The sequence below is a fragment of the Geotrypetes seraphini genome, chromosome 6 (assembly GCF_902459505.1).
Source record: "Geotrypetes seraphini chromosome 6, aGeoSer1.1, whole genome shotgun sequence".
Classification (NCBI taxonomy): Eukaryota; Metazoa; Chordata; class Amphibia; order Gymnophiona; family Dermophiidae; genus Geotrypetes; species Geotrypetes seraphini.
In genome coordinates, this window is record NC_047089.1 from 42,707,673 (window position 1) to 42,724,561 (window position 16,889).

General features: G+C 45.8%; 1 protein-coding gene across 6 annotated transcripts in view; it reads right to left on the minus strand.

Annotated features, from left to right (window-relative positions):
- Positions 1 to 2,826: 2,826 nt before the first annotated feature.
- Positions 2,827 to 16,889, minus strand: part of SKA3 (spindle and kinetochore associated complex subunit 3) — a 61,125-nt gene continuing 47,062 nt past the window's right edge. For 5 of the 6 annotated variants that reach the window (XM_033950249.1, XM_033950244.1, XM_033950246.1 and 2 more), the window contains 2 exons: positions 3,660 to 3,770; positions 2,827 to 3,347 (listed from right to left, as the gene is read on the minus strand). In XM_033950249.1, the coding sequence (XP_033806140.1) occupies positions 3,222 to 3,347; positions 3,660 to 3,770 (237 nt within the window). In that variant the 3' untranslated portion in view covers positions 2,827 to 3,221. Of the gene's footprint in view, positions 3,348 to 3,659; positions 3,771 to 15,172; positions 16,320 to 16,889 lie in introns of those variants that run through there. The other variant, XM_033950245.1, reaches the window with a different exon arrangement.

Below are 16,889 nucleotides of genomic sequence, written 5' to 3' on the forward strand. Positions count from 1 at the left end.
GCCGTGAAGATAAAGGGGAGGGAGGGATGCCACAGGGCAGTGAAGGAATGAAACAGATACTGAAACAGACATTTATTTATTTGTTAATTTTTATAGCTCATCCTCAGAACGGGTTACAGTAAAATAAAAAAAATTAGGTACTTAGAACTTCCCTAACTGCCCAAAGGCTCACAATCTAGCTAAAGTACCTGAGAAAACAATTAGTAAATAGGAAAGATATAACAATTAAAGAAAAAAGAATAGCATTAAAGTAAATCAAAATTTCAAAGACCCAAAGCAGCCCAAGCAAGACAGTGTAGAAGACCAATTGGGCAACAGCAGGATACAATGGCATGGGGAGAAATCGCTGGGAGGTAATAAGATTGGTACCAGACTAATTGGGGGGGGGGGGGGTGAAGGGAGAGGCACAGTAACAGAGCAGATGGAAGGAATTAAATGAGAAGATGAGGGAAGCAGAAACTAGACAACAAAAAGGTAGAAGAATTTTTTTTATTTCTTTTCTTTTTTGCTTTAGGTAAAAGTAGTATATTAGTTGTGTTGATAAAAATTTATAAACAAAGCCCTGCCAGCTGAAAATTTATTTCTCTAGTTCAGCAGCCAGAACTTTGATTTATAAGGAAGGAATAAGCTAAATATTGCAGTACAGAGATGCTACAGGGACAGATTTTTTTTTCCCGTGTCACTCTCTAGCACAATGCAAATATCTTTCATACAGAGTATGAAAGTAAGGCCTGTCCAATATATGTTCCTGATGGTATATTGTAGACTCTCCTTGAGCTCCAGCAATAGCTGCATTGTAAGTAAGAAGCCTGTTTATCCTCCTTGAATTTGATTACTACTGTACTACCATCTATCTACTTGTTCTTCCAGCAACATATTTCCTAATGTGATCACTCTATCCTATCCCTTCTGAACATAACAGCAAGATTGAAAACCCCTCCCTAAGAAGCAAACCTAGCACCTTTTTTCTTGCTCCTCCAGGCTATACATTTTTAGGTTTTTAATTCTCCTTTCATAAGGGTTTCAGTGTAGAGCTTGTTCCATTTTGGTAGTAGTTATTTGGACTGCAGTCAAATTTAACACAGTCTAAGCAAGCCACTACAGCAACATTTAACATGGGGCAAGGGACTAAATAAATGACACAAAAAGGGAACAGTTATAAAGATTTGTATTCAACATCCACACTGCTTGAAAATATCATTATGGGAAGCCTAGATCAAAATATATTACACACATTAAAGTCAAAAGAAGATTAAACTAGAATTGGTGAGTTGAAAAATAAAGGCCAGTAGCTACATGGTGTTCACTAAGGAAAAGCCAGAGAACTTCAGAAACAGATACAAATAAGAATGAATGCGATGTAAACCTCAAATAATTTTCAGAAAACAGAGTTAGCTATGCTAAAATGAGATAAATCAACAGAACCAGATGGTATATAATGAGCTGAATACAGAACAGGAAAACCAAATCCACAAACTCAAAGATGCAAAGCAAAAATGGAAAGTCCTTTTATTCATCCAAAAACTCTGAATCGACATGTACATGTTTCAGCCAAATTGCCTGCTTCAGGAGTTTTAGGAATCTGGTAATTTAGTTTATCAACAAACGTAAGGACTTCCTTGTTGATAATATCAAATTGAAACCTCTAGGTGAATACATGCAGGAGGCAACACATGCCCTCAGTGTTCTCAGGACAAAAAAAGACTTATATGGAATAAATTGAGTCCATCAGTCTTTATGACATTTCCACTTTTGCTTTGTGTATAATGAATATCCGACAGCTCCACTGTCTTAAATCTTTCTATACTCCTTTAGATTTGGGAAGGGGTTCCAGAAAACTGGAGCTGGACAGATGTGGTTTTTCTTCACAAAAGTGGAACTAAAGGGGAGGCTTCAAAATTACAGCCAGTTAGTATGATAGTGGTGATAAGTATATTAAGAGAAGAGCCAAAACATAATGCAGTTTCTGGACTTCAGTATACTACAGTAGGGCTTTATAAACCTGTCCTATCTTACAGGTAGTTAGGTTTTCAGGATAGCTACACTGAATATCCATAGCATAAATTCACATATACTGGGTTTTCAACACCTACAGATTTAACTCCTACATATTCATGATGGAGGTTCTTTTGACTTAAGAATTGGACCTCACTGTGCAAGCTGTAGTGTATTTTGATTGAAACAAGCCTCATGTACCAAAACAGGCACATTCCTAGCATTGTCTAAAGTCTTATCTAGGTGAGAGTCTACCACCTTAACACCAGGCAGGTCAAATGACCAAGCACACTAAGGAACTACTGGTGCAAGTTCAATTGTACAAAGGGTATTAATTTATAATGCAAGAGAAAGGTCAGTAGGAACAAAGTATATATAACTGCATACCTGTTGCTCTGTTCCTGTAATGTATCTATGTGATCTTACCAATACCAAAAGAAAATAAAGCCAAGTTTCATCAGCAGAGCTGTATAGCCTTTTTAAACACTGCAGGTTATCTACTCCAAAGGGGAATGGCCTACCAGGGGCACTTCTTTGGCAACTAGATGAAAAGCCCAGCTAAGGGGCGGCAACTGACTGGCATTAACAACAAGGTGGTAAGTAACTAAGGGCTCCTTTTTACTAAGCTGCGGTAGCGTTTTTAGCATGCGCTAACCCCCGCGCTATGCAGAGAAACTAACGCCAGCTCAATGGAGGCGTTAGCGTCTAGCAAGCACGCTAAAACCGCTAGCGCAGCCCTAAGACAACTAGTTTGAATGAGCAGTTAAGTAATGCTTGGTGCATAAGGCATGTTTTAAATTCTACAAGCTGCAGAAACTTCCTCCTCAGGTCTCATATCTCAGTATACTTTATTGTTGGAGAATCTCTCGTCAAATACAATTTTTAGAAGTACAACACCCACAAAAAAATATACCACTGCAAGAGAAGTTTTCTGGAGCTCAAAAAAAAAAAAAAAAAAAAGTTAGCATTCACTATATTTTCCAATACTACATATTCTCTTAGACAAGTCTCAGTACAAATATTAGTGATGTCTCCTTCATCCCACATGTCTTCATTAACAGGTAATAAAAAATACATTTTTTTCTTTGATAGTAAATAACTGTCCATATCAGAAATGAAAATGTAAAGACCACAGGAAAGACTACACATTTAAATGACATTCCTCTATTTTAGAAGCCAACTTTTGCTTTCTTATTTGAATTTACTAAATGGAAGATAATTCAGATTTACACAGTCTCTTTATTAATATGTTTTGAATTCATCTTTCCCTCGTGTCTTGTAACAGCTCCTTTTATGCTTTCTATTTTCACTGGTGTGGGGGTTGTAATATTCCTGTAATAATTAGGTAAAACCTAGAACAAAAATAAAATTCAGTATTTTAGTGTTTGGTGACTTGATTACTTAAAGTATGGCTACAGTCTGGTATTTCTCTGTTCATCTTTCTTATGTCAAGTTCCATGTAGAAATAGGCTATAAAGCTAGTATGCAGTGGTCTACTTATCTGGCAGTACAACAACTGAAGGAAAAATGTTCCATTTAAAAAATATATATATATATGGTGTCTCAAAGAAATTAAAGGTACACATGTAATATTTAAAAATTTGTTAACACTATCATAGTCCTGAAAATTTAACTGTTGATTAAAATCAAAAGTCCTTAAATACCTTTAAGATATCACTCATTAGGGATGATGTCATTTCAGGACGCTGGGGAGTTTGAAGCATTTTTTCATAGTCCGATATCTTGAGAGGTGATGGGGCTATTTTCATATGATACTTCATTTGGAAAACAGGAACAAAAAAAAAAAACAAAAACCACAACCAATTTAGAATTTTATTTGATAGCACTTAATGGTCTGATTCACTGAGCTATTTTGCACATTCTGAGAATTTTGCAATATGTTGCCTACATTAGGCAAAATAGTAGACATTTATTGTAAGACTAGTCTTTAAGCCCGTTACATTAACGGGTGCTAGAATAGATGTGTCTGTCTTTCTGTCTCTCTCCTTGGCCGCTGTCTGTCCGTCTTTGTTTCTTTCGTCTCTCTCTCTCCCCTTGGCTGCTTTCTGTTCGTCTCCCTCTCTCTCTCCTTGGCCGCTGTCTGTCTGTCAGTGTGTCTCTCTGGCCCCTGTCTGTCTGTCATTCTCTCTTTCCTTGGCTGCTGTCTTATGTCTTTTTTTCTTTGTCTCTCTCACTTTGGCCGCTGTCTTTCATTTTCTCTCTTTGGCTGCTGGCTGTCTCTCTCCCTGGCCCCCTTCTGTCTCCCCTCCTCCCCCTCCACTTCCCTTTGCAGCAGTAGCAGTCTGACGCCTTGCAGCACCTGCACCTTGTCGACCTCATCCAGGCCGGACACCTTCCTGCTGTTGCTCTCGCCATCGCTGAAACTGCCGCATGCGCTGCAAATGGAAAATGGCCACGGAGGCACAGATCACGCCGTTTCAACTGTGCATGCATGGGTAAGGGTTTTATTATATTAGATTATGAGTCTTTAGAAAAATCTACAGTAATTATGACTAAAATGCAACAGTTTAAATATCATAAAAGTTGCCATACTGGGACAGACCGAAGGTCCATCAAGCTCAGTATCCCAATTTCAACTGTGGCCAATCCAGTTCATGGTAGCTGGCAGGGATCCCAAAAGAGTAAAACAGCTGTTATGCTCCTGGCAGAAGTACATGCATAGATATTCAATCATCTATGTGCATACTTAATGGCACTGCCCAAACAGCACAGTTACTTACCGTAACAGGTGTTATCCAGGGACAGCAGGCAGATATTCTTGACTGATGGGTGACGGCACCGACGGAGCCCCGGTACGGACAATTTTAGAGTGATCTCACTCTAAGAACTTTAGAAAGTTCTAGCTCGGCCGCACCGCGCACGCGCGAGTGCCTTCCCGCCCGACAGAGGCGCGCGGTCCCTCAGTTAGTATAAGCCAGCTAAGAAGCCAACCCGGGGAGGTGGGTGGGACGCAAGAATATCTGCCTGCTGTCCCTGGATAACACCTGTTACGGTAAGTAACTGTGCTTTATCCCAGGACAAGCAGGCAGCTATTCTTGACTGATGGGTGACCTCCAAGCTAACAAAAAGAGGGATGGAGGGAAGGTTGGCCATTAGGAAAACAAATTTTGCAAAACAGATTGGCCGAAGTGTCCATCCCGTCTGGAGAATGCATCCAGACAATAATGAGATGTAAAAGTGTGAACTGAGGACCAAGTAGCAGCCTTGCAGATTTCCTCAATAGGAGTGGAACGGAGGAAAGCTACAGATGCTGCCATTGCTCTGACTTTATGGGCTGTGACAGAACCTTCCAGTGTCAGTCCGGTCTGAGCATAACAGAATGAAATGCACGCTGCAAGCCAATTCGACAACGTACGTTTAGAAACAGGACGTCCCAATTTGTTCGGATCAAAGGACAGAAAAAGTTGGGGAACTGATCTGTGGGGTTTCGTACGCTCCAGATAGTAAGCAAGAGCCCTTTTACAATCCAAAGTATGCAGAGCTTGTTCCCCAGAATGAGAATGAGGTTTTGGAAAGAAAACAGGTAGAACAATGGATTGGTTGAGATGAAATTCAGAAACAACCTTGGGGAGAAACTTTGGATGTGTACGCAGAACCACCTTGTCATGGTGAAAAACCGTAAAAGGTGGATCTGCAACCAGAGCATGAAGCTCACTGACCCTCCTGGCAGAGGTAAGAGCAATAAGGAAAAGTACCTTCCAAGTGAGAAATTTGAAAGGAGAGGTAGCTAAAGGTTCGAATGGAGGCTTCATTAAAGCGGAAAGAACCACATTGAGATCCCAGATAACCGGAGGGGCTTTAAGAGGTGGTTTCACATTGAAAAGCCCACGCATGAACCTGGATACCAGGGGATGAGCTGAAAGAAGTTTTCCATGGACTGGCTCATGAAAAGCTGCAATGGCACTGAGGTGGACTCTGATGGAAGAGGACTTCAGGCCAGAGTCAGACAAAGAAAGAAGATAATCTAACAACGTCTCCACTGCCAGGGAAGTGGGATCAAGATGATGAAGAAGACACCAGGAAGAAAATCTCGTCCACTTTTGATGGTAACATTGTAGAGTGGCTGGTTTCCTGGAGGCATCCAGAATGGAACGAACGGGCTGAGACAAAAGAGTATCAGTCGAGTTCAGCCCGAGAGATACCAAGCCGTCAGGTGTAGAGACTGGAGGTTGGGATGCAGAAGGGTTCCCTGCTGTTGCGTAAGCAGAGAAGGAAACAGAGGAAGAAGAAAAGGTTCCCTGGAACTGAGTTGAAGTAGAAGGGAGAACCAATGTTGCCTGGGCCACCTCGGAGCAATCAGAATCATGGTGGCTCGTTCCCTCTTGAGCTTGAACAAGGTTCTCAACATGAGAGGCAGAGGAGGGAAGGCGTACAGGAATAGATTCGACCAGTCGAGGAGAAAAGCATCTGCTGTTAGACGGTGCGGAGAGTAAAGTCTGGAGCAGAATAGGGGCAGCTGATGATTGTGAGGAGCTGCAAAGAGGTCTATCTGAGGAGTGCCCCATTGATTGAAGATAGACTGCAGAGTTACGGGATCGAGTGTCCACTCGTGAGGTTGGAGAATTCTGCTGAGTTTGTCCGCTAAAGAATTCTGAGCCCCTTGAATGTATATAGCTTTCAGGAAGAGATGATGATCTATGGCCCAAGTCCAGATCTTCTGGGCTTCCTGGCATAAAAGGCGAGAGCCTGTCCCACCCTGTTTGTTGATGTAGTACATCGCAACCTGATTGTCTGTGCACAACAGAAGGACCTGAGGAAAGAGAAGATGTTGGAAGGCCTTGAGGGCGTAAAACATCGCTCTGAGTTCCAGGAAATTGATTTGATGCTTCCTTTCCTGGGCTGACCAAAGACCTTGAGTCTGGAACTCGTTCAAGTGAGCTCCCCATGCATACAGAGAGGCGTCGGTGGTGATGACTAGTTGATGAGGAGGCTGATGGAACAGGAGACCTCTGGATAGATTTGAGGATACCAACCACCATTGAAGAGACTGACGAAGAGATGATGTCACAGATATGTGTCGTGAGCAAGGATCCAACGCTTGGGACCACTGGGTAGCAAGGGTCCATTGAGGAGTGCGCAGGTGAAGACGGGCGTGAGGTGTGACATGAACCGTGGATGCCATATGCCCCAAGAGTACCATCATTTGTCTTGCTGAGATGGACGGCAGTGGAAGCACCTGCTGACATAGAGACTGAAGAGTCTGGAGACGATTGGATGGTAGGAAAGCTCTCATTAGGAGTGTATCCAGGATTGCTCCAATGAATTGAAGTCTCTGAGTGGGAATGATATGAGATTTGGGTAGATTGATCTCGAATCCCAGAAGTTGTAGAAACTGGATGGTTTGGTTGGTGGCCAGAAGAACTGCCTGAGCGGATGTGGCTTTGATTAACCAATCGTCCAGGTAAGGAAATACATGAAGGTGGTGAGAGCGTAGAAATGCCGCTACCACAATGAGACATTTGGTGAATACCCTTGGAGATGAGGCAAGACCGAAGGGCAGTACCTTGTACTGGTAATGACAATGATTGATCATGAATCGGAGATATGGTCTTGAGGTTACATTGATCGGTATGTGAGTGTAGGCCTCTTTGAGATCGAGGGAGCATAGCCAGTCGTTTTGATGTAGAAGAGGATAAAGGATGGCTAAAGAAAGCATCTTGAATTTTTCTTTTACTAGATGAATGTTGAGATCGCGAAGATCCAGGATGGGTCTGAGATCTCCTGTTTTTTTGGGGACTAGAAAGTAACGGGAGTAGAATCCCTGCCCCTTTTGATGTAGAGGAACTTCCTCTATAGCGTTCAGAAGGAGGAGGGATTGGACCTCGTGAATAAGGAGGGCCGATTGAGGACTGTTCAAAGCAGACTCTTTTGGCAGGTTTTGAGGTGGAAGAGTCTGAAAGTTGAGAGAGTAGCCGTGGCGGATGATGTTGAGGACCCATTGGTCCGACGTGATTACTTCCCACCGGCTGAGGAACAGAGAAAGTCGACCTCCTATAGGCTGAGGCAGGAGAGCAGGAATAGGGATACTGGCTATACTGTGGAGAATGAAGTCAAAAGGGCTGTGACTTCTGCTGAGGAGGTTGTTTTACAGCTTGTTGCTGCTGCCTGGGAGGCTGACGTTGTTGTTGCCTCTGACGCCTAGGTTGCTGAGCAGTGGTAGTTAATGGACGAGCTGTGAAGCGGCGTTGATAGGCCGATTGCTGCCTATATGGTCTTGGCGGAGGAGGCTTCTTTTTATTTTTAAGCAGGGTATCCCAGCGCGTCTCATGAGCAGAGAGCTTTTGTGTGGTTGAGTCCATGGAATCCCCAAAGAGCTCATCCCCTAGGCATGGGGCGTTGGCTAACCGATCTTGATGGTTAACATCAAGCTCGGATACCCGAAGCCAGGCCAAACGACGCATAGCTACTGACATTGCTGTCGCTCTGGATGTAAGTTCAAAGGTGTCATATATAGATCTAACCATAAACTTACGCAATTGGAGAAGAGACGACAAGCATGTGTGAAAAGCGGGATGCTTTCGTGAAGGGAGATATTTTTCGAAAGAAGCCATGGTGGTAAGGAGATGCTTTAAATAAAAAGAAAAATGAAAAGCATAATTATTTATTTATTTATTTATTTATTTTTATTTATTTATTTAGATTTATATCCCGTTCTCCCAGTAGCTCAGAACGGTCTACAAGTAAACATACACAATAGAAGTAATTAGGCAAATAAGATGTACAATAGGTTTAGATGCTTGGACATACAAGATTGTGCAGTATTTATCAGGGTACAAACAATTTTTCAGAGTACAGACAATTTATCAGAGTACAGACTAAGAGAGGACTATACTGAAATTTAGGAGAAGTTAAATAGGGGAGAGAAGAGAGAGGTGGGGTTTAAGGGGGGGTGTAGACTGAGGGAGACCTTTAGTTGAAGAGGAGGGTCTTTACCATTTTACGGAATGTCAATAAAGAGTTCTGTTGCCTGAGTTGGGGGAGGAGTTTATTCCAGAGATGTGGGATGAAGTGGCTGTAGGATCGTTTGCGGGCAGTTTCTGAGAGGAGGGACCTTCCAGGGGGAATGCATAGGCGTATTTCCGATTTTGAGCGGAGGGTGCGAGTGGGGGTGTAGATGGGAAGCTTAGCTTTTATGTAGGAGGGGGTGGTGGCATAAATTCTCTTGTGGGCTACTGCTAGGGCCTTGAAAGCACAGCGCTGGCTAATTGGGAGCCAGTGTTCAGCGCGGAGTGCTGGGGAGACGGGATCATGGTAGTTGAGGTTGTGTAGGAGGCGGATAGCTGCATTTTGGACACGTTGGAGGCGTTTGAGATTATTTTTGGTTAGTCCATTAAATAGGGAGTTACAGTAATCCATTCTGGAGAGGACATATGCGTAGAGGAGTTGGGCGAGGTCAGGTGTGGAGATGTAGGGCTTGATCCTTTTCAGTTGGCGGAGGTAGTAGAAGGAGGTGGAGATTACTTGGGATATGTGGGCAGATAGGGATAGGTGTCCATCTAAGGTTACTCCTAGGCTGCGTACCTGATCTGTTGCCGTTAGTAGAGTGGAGTCCCATGCTAGGGTAGGACGTGTGAATTTGGTGCTTTTTTTCCTGATCCATAAGAGTTCTGTTTTAGTGGCGTTTAGTTGAAGTTTGTTGTTTGACATCCAAGTTTTCATATCAGAGAGGCAATGTTGGAGGTTAGTAATTTGGGACGATCGGTTCTCGCCTAGTGGGAGGAGCAGCTGGATGTCATCTGCATAAGAGTGGATTTTAATGCTATATTTCTGCGCTATATCAATGACAGGCCTGATGTAGAGGTTGAATAGGAGGGGGGATAGAAGGGCGCCTTGAGGAACACCATATTTGATAGGCTTGGGGCGAGATTTGTGTGTTCCTAGTAGGACAGTCTGGGTCCTTTGATGGAGGAAGGAGGTGATCCATTGGAGGGCTGTGTCCTTGATTCCGAGGTCATAGAGTCTGGATGTGAGGAGGTGGTGGTCGACTGTGTCAAAGGCAGCGCTGAGGTCAAGTAGGACTAGTAGGGCATCACTGCCTTTGTCGAGTATTGCCCAGCTGTCATCAATGATGTCAAGGAGTACTGACTCTGTGCTGTGGCCTTTTCGGAAGCCGGACTGGGCAGGGGATAGAGCAGCTTGTTCTTCAATGAAAGGGTGAAGTCGGTGGAGCACAATTCGTTCAAGGAGTTTGGAGACAAATGGGAGGTTGGAGACTGGGCGATAGTTGCCGGGTTCGTTAGGATCAAGGGTGGGTTTTTTGAGAGTGGGCTTGATAATAGCTGACTTCCAGCTGAGGGGCACAGTCCCAGTGGTTAGGGAGGTGTTAATGATGGGGAGGATGGATTCTGCCATGGCGTCTTCTGTGGACAGCAGGAGGCTGGATGGGCAGGGATCGAGGATGGTGTTGGAGGGTTTGAGTTCTCTCAGGGTTTCGAGAACCTCGACATGAGTGGCCATATGAAATTGGGAGAGAGTGGCGGAGGGTGGGGTATTTGGAATCGTTTGGGGCTGAATAGGAGTGGGTTTGGTGTTGGTGTCAAGATTATCTCGGATGGTTTGTACTTTGGACTGGAAGAAGTCCGAGAGAGTCTCGCTATCAAGTTCTGTTTGGTTGTTGTGACTTTTTCTTTGGGCGCTGGTGAAGAGTTGGTTTGTGAGGGTGAACAATTGTTTGGATCTAGAAGGGGCTAGTTGTAGGAGGCGAGAGTAGTAGGTCTTTTTTGCTTCTAGGATGGCAGCTTTGTAGGTGACGGATATGTTATTCCAGTGGGCTTTGGTTTCCGAGTTCGGGTGTTTGACCCAGATCCTTTCTGCTTTCCTCAGCGATCGTTTTATGGATCGGAGGTCACTGGTGTACCAGGGAGCAGGTGCTTTGTTGGTGATTATTTGGGTTGTTTTTGTCTGGGCGAGGCTATTATAGAGGGATTGGATGTTGGAGTGCCATGCGGAGGCTGCCTGGTCAATGGAGTGGGGATGTTGGGTGCAGGTATCATTTAGGGTGCGAATGCCCGCGGCCATGGCTGGAGGGCTGACTGAGTTAGGGAGTTGACGTAGGGTGGGAGGGGTAGGGTCTTTACGCGGGGCTAGGGTAGTTTCGAGTGGGAGTTCGAATTCAATGAGGTGGTGGTCTGACCATGGGACTGGTGTGGTGGTATAAGTTGTTTGTTGGGGCTCTGCAGTTGGGTCACTGAGGGTGAAGAGCAGGTCTAGGATGTTGCCTGCTGAGTGCGTGGGGGTGGTTATAGCCTGATGAAATCCCAGGTCGGTGAGGGAGGAGAGGAAGTTGTCAATTTGTCCTGAGGTGTTGGGGTAGTCTGGGAAATTGAAATCTCCTAGGATGGTCACGTGTTTGTGTGTGATGGATAGTTCAGTGATGAATTCGAGGAGGGTCTCTAGGGTATCTGCTGGGGAGCTAGGGGTTCTGTAGAGGAGTATGAGGGCAATTTTGTGTTTGTGGCCTATGGTGAACGCAAGTGCTTCTAGGGAGGGAATATTGATGGAGTTTATCAGTTTAGGTGTGGCGGAGGTCTTGACAATGGTAGTCACTCCACCTCCTTTCCCAGAGGTACGTGAACAGGCTAGGGCCTGGTAGCCTGGAGGACATAGTTCGCCTAGTGTTATCCCATCATTGTCTTGGAGCCAGGTTTCAGTGATCATGAGGGCGTCCCAAGTCTTGTCACAGATGAGGTCGTGTAGGAGGAAGGATTTGTTGTTAACTGATCTTGCATTGATGAGTGCCAGTTTGAGTGTATTGCTGGAGGGGGCTTGTTGGGAGGGAAGAATGGGGATGAGGTTGGCAGGGTTTCTGGTACGGCATTTTTTAGGTCGTGAAGAGAGATCACCGTATCTGCCTTGGCCTGTAATTATGGGAATGGTGAAGTATAGTGTTGTAAGGAGTGTAGGGGAAGTGGTGGAAGTGGGGGTGGCTGGGAGGGTGGTTTGAAAAATGGTGGGAGGGGGGGTGGGGAAGGTGGTGGCTTGAAGAGTTAGGGGCATGGCAGGAAGGGGGATTGGGTGTTGGGTCGGATGGAATTCAGGAGAGTCTCCCTATCAAGTGCTGGCTAAGTCCTACTGTTGTAGCTAAGCCAGGAGAGGCTTGGGCAATAGATGACTAATAGGAAAGATTGCGCAGCCAAGGTTTGTGTGTAGCCCAAGGATGTGCTGGGGGGGAAGTAGGGGCAACAAAAGTGAATACTGGTAAACCTTTGGCAATAATACAGTTTGGCACTAAGCAAAAGCATAAACAGTAATAGAATTTGGCATCTAAACAATTACTAGCCCTATTTGCCAACATAGCATTTTGGTAGAGCCTCTTACCAAATTTATCCATGGCCCTTCCTTCTCTGCCAGGAGGGACAGATGCATATACACTGGCTCCTGAAGTCTTTTTAAGGGTGGATTCGACAAATAAGGATTCATGTGGAAGTTGAGGTTTGTCGAACCCAGGAATGGGAATTACCTTATATAGAGAATCCAGTTTACGTGGGGCCCCTGGGACAGTTAAAGGAGTCTCTAAATTCTTATAGAAAGTTTCCCTCAAGATGTCATGAAGGGGAAGTTTCAAAAATTCCTTTGGAGGCTGATCAAAATCAAGGGCATCCAAAAAAGCTTTAGACTTTTTGGATTCAGCCTCCAAAGGAATGGACAAGGACTCGCACATCTCTTTCAAAAAACTGGAGAAAGAGGAAGAGGCCTGTTTGGAGGATGGGTCAGGGACAGCCGAATCCTCCTCCTCTGAGGAACATTCGCCTTCAGAAAGAAAGGGTTCCTCTGAGTCTCCCCACAGATCAGGGTCTCTGACATGGGAAGAATGGTCCCGAGACTCAGGTGTCGACGTTTGCATGTGTCGGGTTTTGCGTACCGACTTACCCGACCTCATCGATACCGAGTCAGGAGAAGTTATCGGTCGCACCGGTGCCGAAGTCTGTACCGATTGATGGTGAGCTCTCGGCTCCGGTGCAAGGACTGGCATCGATACCGATGAGGTTAGGTGAAGCGGTACCGAGACAGTGGAAGCGGGTAACACGGGTTCCACAATCGGTATCGATACGGGTTGTTCCACAACCGGTACCGATGGCTCGGTGCGGACTGGCACCGGAAGGTTCGGTGTCATGATAGCAGGAAGGAGTCGTTCTAATTGCTCCTTAAGCTGCACCTGAAGGATGGCCGTAATGCGGTCATCGAGGGATGGCACCGGTACTGCTTTTTTCTTCTGCGGTACCTGCGGTGCCGCTCGACGCCCCGGAGATGAGGAGCCCGATGTCGAGGGACTCACCTCTATAGGGGCGGAGCGCTTCCGCTGGCGTCTTACAGGCGGCAGGATTGGACTCACTGCACTCGAGGCCGGAAGACGTTCCAGCGGGGAAGGCTTCTTAGCCGGCTTACCTGACTGTTGAGACGCCGGTGTGGAATCACGCGGCGTCGAAGACGAGGGTGCCGACTGAATCGGTGCCGAAGCCGGAGTCGAAGGAACGGGGTCGGACATCTCGGCACCGAACAACAATCGCTGTTGAATTTGGCGATTTTTTAATGTCCGTTTTTTTAAAGTAGCACAGCGGGTGCAAGTAGAGGCCTGATGCTCAGGACCCAAACACTGTAAACACCAGTTGTGTGGGTCCGTGAGAGATATAGGCCTAGCACACCGCTGGCACTTTTTAAAACCCGGTTGAGGGGGCATGAAAGTAAAAACGGCTTCCGCCAAATCGAAGGCCGAGGCTTCGATGGTGGCAGAAGGCCCCGCCGGGGAAAACCGAAAACTGAAGAAAAAAATGAAAGTTTTTTTTTTTTTTTTTTTAACAAAATTGAAAGAAAGAAAAAAGGCAAATTAAGCCAAAACGTTTACGCGAGCGGGAAGGCAAGTTATGAAAAAATTTCAACAGCCGTTGAAAACGCGTCTTCTTAGCTCCGCGGAAACTAAGAAACTGAGGGACCGCGCGCCTCTGTCGGGCGGGAAGGCACTCGCGCGTGCGCGGTGCGGCCGAGCTAGAACTTTCTAAAGTTCTTAGAGTGAGATCACTCTAAAATTGTCCGTACCGGGGCTCCGTCGGTGCCGTCACCCATCAGTCAAGAATAGCTGCCTGCTTGTCCTGGGATAATAAGCCCCTCAAAATAACTACACCATGTCACATACAAATATATATTTATTTTCATACTGTAGGGGTGGGCAACTCCAGAAAATTAGACTGGCCTCTAGGTTAGCGGTCTGATGTCAGGGAGGATTTGCTCTGTGACCGTAAGGGCATAGAAATAGACCCACTCATCCTCTCCTTTGGAAAGGCCCACCAGATCCTGGTCAGTCACTGACGCTGGAGGCAGATGTGTCCTGGGAGCCCCAGCCACCCTCATGTGCCTCCTAGTGCACTGCCAGACATCTCTTGGGGATTTCAGCTATCCATATAAGCTCTCTACATTAGATTGACGCATTGCGGAGTTTCCTTTAGATGACTCTGGCACGTCTCTTGGGCTCTGCAGCCTGCGCCCCTACATTTAGTATGACCGCCTTTCCAGGGCTTTGCAAGGGATTTACTCCCAGACAATGAACCCCCCTGACTGTTCCTCAGACCTAGACAGCAAAGGGGAGGCTAAGCCAACCCATCCCGTCCCCCTTCACTTGCTGTATGGCATGTGGCATAAGGGTGCCCATCCAGCATGAATTAGGGGTAAAAAGGCCTAAGGACTCCACTCTGCCAGTTTTGAGGCAAAACAAGGCAATTTGAAGCTTCTGGAGAACTTTAAAAGCAAAAAACGACAAACCTAGGAAATCCAAGATGGCTATGGCAGCAGTGTTTTGGAGCAAAAAAATGGCTCCAAAATGCTTTAACTAAAATATCCCCCCCCCCCCCCAGTGATTTTAGGATTTGAGGAGGTGGGAGAAACCTAAGGGAAAGGGCAGGAACCTTAAAAAAAAGTTTTAAAGACCCCCCTCAATTTTCCTCATAGGCTGTAACAGCCTTATCTAATGTGACCTGTGCTAAAAATGTGATGCAACCTGCCTTAGCTCCAAAGATCTGGGAGAAGAAATCACTGCCTCAAAACCGGTCCTCCAGCACTGAATCTTCAGGCTGCCTGTCTGACCGGTATCTGACAGCCTTGAACTCCCCTCAACCATATTGAGGTCACAAGACAGGAATGGTCTGCGCAACCTGGGTCTCAGCCTGAGAGCCTCCCTCAAAAACCAAGCGACATCCAGGTGAGAAGCCAGATACTGAAGGCTGCTCTGAGCCCAAAAGCATGAGATACCAGCTATCTGCACTTTGAGGGACAAAACCAGAAGGCCCTTTTTGAGACCGGCTTACAGAAAAGGCAAGGATCACCGGAACAGCTCTCTCCGGCTCTAACTGCTGCTTGGCATACAACTGAAAAGTCTTCCAGATCTTAGCATAGGCCGCAATCTTCTTAACTCGAAGGAGAGTCATAATCACAACTTCCAAATAGCCCTTCTGAATCAAGTCGGTGCACTCGAGCCATTCCATAAGACCAAAGTGTTCCGGCTTCTCCATCGGAACTGGGCCTTGACTGAGGAGCCCTGGATGAACAGGCAGTTTCAGGGAACTGCCCCTCTGCAGACACACCAGATCAAAGTCTTTGGGGCCGGTCTGGAGTCACTAGGCTCACATGACCCCAATGGGATGCTATCTTGTGGATGATCTGACCCACCATGGCCCATGGAGGAAATACATAGAGAGGCAGGTCTGTTGGCCAGGGCTGAACCAGAGCATCTAGGCCTGAACTTCTCCGCTCGACTCTGCGACTGTAGAAGCGGGCTGCTATGGCCATGAGATCCATGTATGGTTTGCATCAAGTCTGAACTACGAGGGAAAACGCCCGAGACAGAGACCACTTTCCAGGATTCAGAGTCTGCCAGCTGAGAAAATCAGCTTGGACATTCTGTCACGAGGGTAGCAGAGAGAGCCTTGCAAGTGAAGCTCCACCCATTGGAATAACATCCGGGCTTCCAAGTGAATGGAAGCACTTTTTATGCCACTCTGACTATTTACGTAAGACACTGCAGTGGCATTGTCCGAGAACATCCCAACTGCGTTCCCCATCAGGAAAGACTGCAACTATAGCAAAGCCAATTGAATGTCTCAGTTCCAGATGACTGATGGACCATTTCCTCTCCAAGGGGGACCACTTGCTCTTGAGAGCAACTGCAGCAGAGGGCCCCCCCAGCCACTGAGGCTGCCATTGATTGTGAGGGTCACCCATGAGTCAATTCTGAGAGGCATGCCTCTTGATTCGGTCTCTCCTTGGAGCCACCACCACAGGCTGCACTTTGCCTCTGCTATCCAGGAAAGCTTCATCTACAGGAAAAAAAAAGTTTTTAATGAGATCACTAAAAATCCAAGATGGTCGCTGTTAAAAAAAACATGCCAAAAACAGGCTGTTGGAGACGGAAGCAAAAGTTAAAAAAAAAACAAAAAAAAAAAAAAAAACTAAAACCCTAAAAATCACTATATATATAGTTTTTGCGGGGAGGGGGTTCTTTTGAATTTTAGTGGTTTCCGGGGTTAGTACTTTGAGTTCCCCTCATCTAAAACCCTAAAATCACTATCTATAGTGGGCAGAGGGAGTGAAACCTATGAAAATTCACTGTCGGATATTGACTCGGTATGGACATAGCACTACGAATCAACAAAAGGTTTTTGAGTGGGTAAAAAGGTTTAAAGCGGGAAGAACAGGTGTAACCAATGAAGGTCGTTCTGGTTGCCCATCAACATCATGCACACAAGGGCACATTGACAGGACGGATGACTTGATTAGAGAAGACTGACAGATAATGGTATCTCAATTGGCTGCAGATTTGGATATCAGCTATGGATCTGCATTTGCCATAATGCCTGATAACTTGGCATACAGGAAAGTTTATGCAC